Source organism: Cervus canadensis, chromosome 11, assembly GCF_019320065.1.
Source record: "Cervus canadensis isolate Bull #8, Minnesota chromosome 11, ASM1932006v1, whole genome shotgun sequence".
NCBI lineage: Eukaryota > Metazoa > Chordata > Mammalia > Artiodactyla > Cervidae > Cervus > Cervus canadensis.
Window position 1 is genome coordinate 44643319 of NC_057396.1, and position 2929 is coordinate 44646247.

At 38.7% G+C, this 2929-nt stretch overlaps 1 protein-coding gene across 1 annotated transcript; it reads left to right on the forward strand.

Moving 5' to 3' along the window:
* The first annotated feature begins 1559 nt into the window (after positions 1-1559).
* On the forward strand, positions 1560-2510 carry LOC122450250 (olfactory receptor 52A1-like). Its single transcript, XM_043482483.1, has one exon. It carries the CDS (start codon positions 1560-1562, stop codon positions 2508-2510), a length of 951 nt encoding a protein of 316 aa, XP_043338418.1.
* Positions 2511-2929: the final 419 nt, after the last annotated feature.

Sequence of the window (2929 nt, forward strand, 5' to 3'; positions counted from 1 at the left end):
TTTTATACAGTCAGCAAAAACAAGACCGGGAGCTGGCTGTGGCTCAGATCAATAACTGCTTATTGCCAAATTCAGACTTAAGTTGAAGATGGTAGGGAAAAACCACTAGACCATTCAGGTATGATCTGAATCAAATCCCTTATGAATATACAGTGGAAGTGACAAATCAATTCAAGGAATTAGATCTGATAGACAGAGTGCCTGCAGAACTATGGACAGAGGTTCATGATATTGTACAAGAGGCAGTGATCAAGACCATCCCCAAGAAAAAGAAATTCAAAAAGGCAAAATGGATTTCTGAGGAGGCCTTAGAAATAGCTTAGAAGAGAAGAGAAACAAAAGGCAAAAACCCACAAGTGAAGACTCTATTCCAGTCAATTACCCTTGTTCCTATATCCATCAGTCTTTAAGAATGAGTTCTCATACCTTCATATTTTGCTACTGTCGCCAATATTGTTTTCTTGAGTTATCTTGACTCTAAACATTTTGTAATGTGTATTACAGAATATATTTTAATTTCAGCAGAAAAATGAAGCATTTCAGCTGTTGGAAATGTAGGAAAAACAATTCAGTTTTACTAGAAACATAAAAAAGTACCAAGAAACTTTGGTCCAGACTTACCAAATGTACACAAATTTGAATGATCTTTTCTAAAACTGTTCCTTCAAGTTCTTCTGAAAAGACAACTAGTCTTACACAGAGATAGATAATACATATCCTCAATACAAAGACAAATATATTTTGCTTTTAGGTGACAAGTGTTCCTATGTTTATTCTCTTTCTTAGAGAGAAACCTGCACTAATATATTGCCAGACTCTCAATGTCCAAACCAAATGGCTTTGACTGAGAGACAACTGAGAATAACAAGAATGTTGAAGCAGTAAATGGAAATTGGAATACGAAGAGCATCATTAACTTCTGATTAAAATATAATTACCAACCAAAATAAACAACTTTTTTGTTTTCACAGCTTTGAAGTGAAATGACAGACATGTCAGCAGTTGAGTAAGAAGTCCTTGTGTGTTCTTGTGAGTATGTACTAAGCCACTTCAGTCGTGTCAGACTTTTTGCAACCCCATGGACTGTAGCCCACCAGACTCCTCTGTCTGTGGGATTTTCCAAGCAAGAATACTGGCGTGAGTTGCTCTGTCCCCCTCCAGGGGACTGTCCGACCCAGGGATTGAACCTGTGTCTCTTATGTCTCCTGCATTGGCAGGTGGGTTCTTTACCACTAGTGCCATCTGGGAACTCAGGTATTTGGTTAGTTCTAACGCAATCGTACTGTCATGCTAATACAATTTTTATGATGGTCAGGGCTTATGCATGCCATTACTAAAAACATGTGTCATTGTGGATTTTTCATTTACCTTTTATATGATATAGATGATATGATATGATATTTTATATGATATTATATGAGGTGGATGATAGGATCTGAGAGATCTACCAAAATCATACACACTCACTATGATGACTTTGGATGAAAATAAGAAGTAGAAAAGGAAGTAGCATGGACTGAGATATGTCTTTTGTTTGCATCATGAGGCCCAAGGACACTATGTCCACTTCCAACACCACAGTCTTCATGCCTTCTGACTTCACACTAATAGGGATCCCAGGCCTAGAGTCTGTGCAGTGCTGGATTGGGATTCCATTCTGTGTCATGTATCTCATGGCTATGATTGGAAACTCCTTGCTTCTGATCATCATCAAATCAGAACACAGTCTCCATCAGCCCATGTACATTTTCCTAGGCATGCTAGGAGTCACAGATATTGCTCTCAGCACAAGCATTGTGCCCAGGATGCTTGGAATCTTCTGGTTTCATGTACCAGAAATACATTTTGATTGTTGCCTGCTTCAAATGTGGCTCATCCACACATTTCAGGGCATAGAGTCAGGCATCCTCCTGGCCATGGCCCTGGACCGCTATGTAGCCGTCTGTTATCCACTCAGACATGCTGCCATCTTCTCTCACCACTTAGTCACTCAAATAGCAGCTGTGGTAACACTCAGGGCAGCCATTCTTGTAGCACCATGCCTAGTACTGATAAAGTTTCGATTACAATTTTATCATACAACAGTCATCTCTCATTCCTACTGTGAACATATGGCTATTGTGAAACTGGCTGCAGAAAATATCAGGGTCAACAAAATCTATGGCTTGTTTGTGGCCTTCACTGTTGCCGGGCTTGACATTGTATTAATCACATTGTCCTACATACAGATATTCATCACAGTTTTCCGTTTGCCTCAGCAGGAGGCCAGGTTGAAAGCATTCAACACTTGTGTCGCTCACATCTGTGTCTTCCTCCAGTTCTACTCCCTTGGTTTCTTCTCCTTCTTTGCACATAGATTTGGTTCTCACATCCCTCCTTATATTCACATCCTCTTTTCTAGCACTTATCTGCTGGTCCCTCCATTTCTCAATCCACTTATTTATGGTGCAAAGACCAAGCAGATCCGTGTCCATATGGTAAAAATATTTTGTTCAAAAAGTTTACTGTGAGAAAAACTTTTATGTTTACCTTTTTATGAATGGTAACACTATTTCCCGACATGATAGAACAGCAGAGTCCTTGTTATTGGAAATGGTTTTTCTAAAAACAAGTTTTGCTCAAGTTTTCTATTTAATTTTTTTTTTTTTCAATTTGCAAGCATGTTAGCTGTTGGTTATTAGCCCATGACAGCAGTCAATAGGATTGTGGATCCTAGACGGGTAATGAGAATGAGAGACATAGAGGAGGAAAATACTGAATGTTTCTCCTTTACATTTCTCTTTAATTTTTTTAGTACCTGCTTGAGTTGAGTCTTGTAAACATCTAGCTCTGGAAAGAGTCACAAATTGTACATTTCTCAATGAATTTAGATATGCTCAAGGCTTAAAGTTCTGCAGTATCCAGGTACACAATAAATCTAGTTCTTGAT

Bases quoted from the DNA above. Each gene is read 5' to 3' on its own strand.
- LOC122450250 (XM_043482483.1), top strand. From the start codon at position 1,560: ATGTCCACTTCCAACACCACAGTCTTCATGCCTTCTGACTTCACACTA.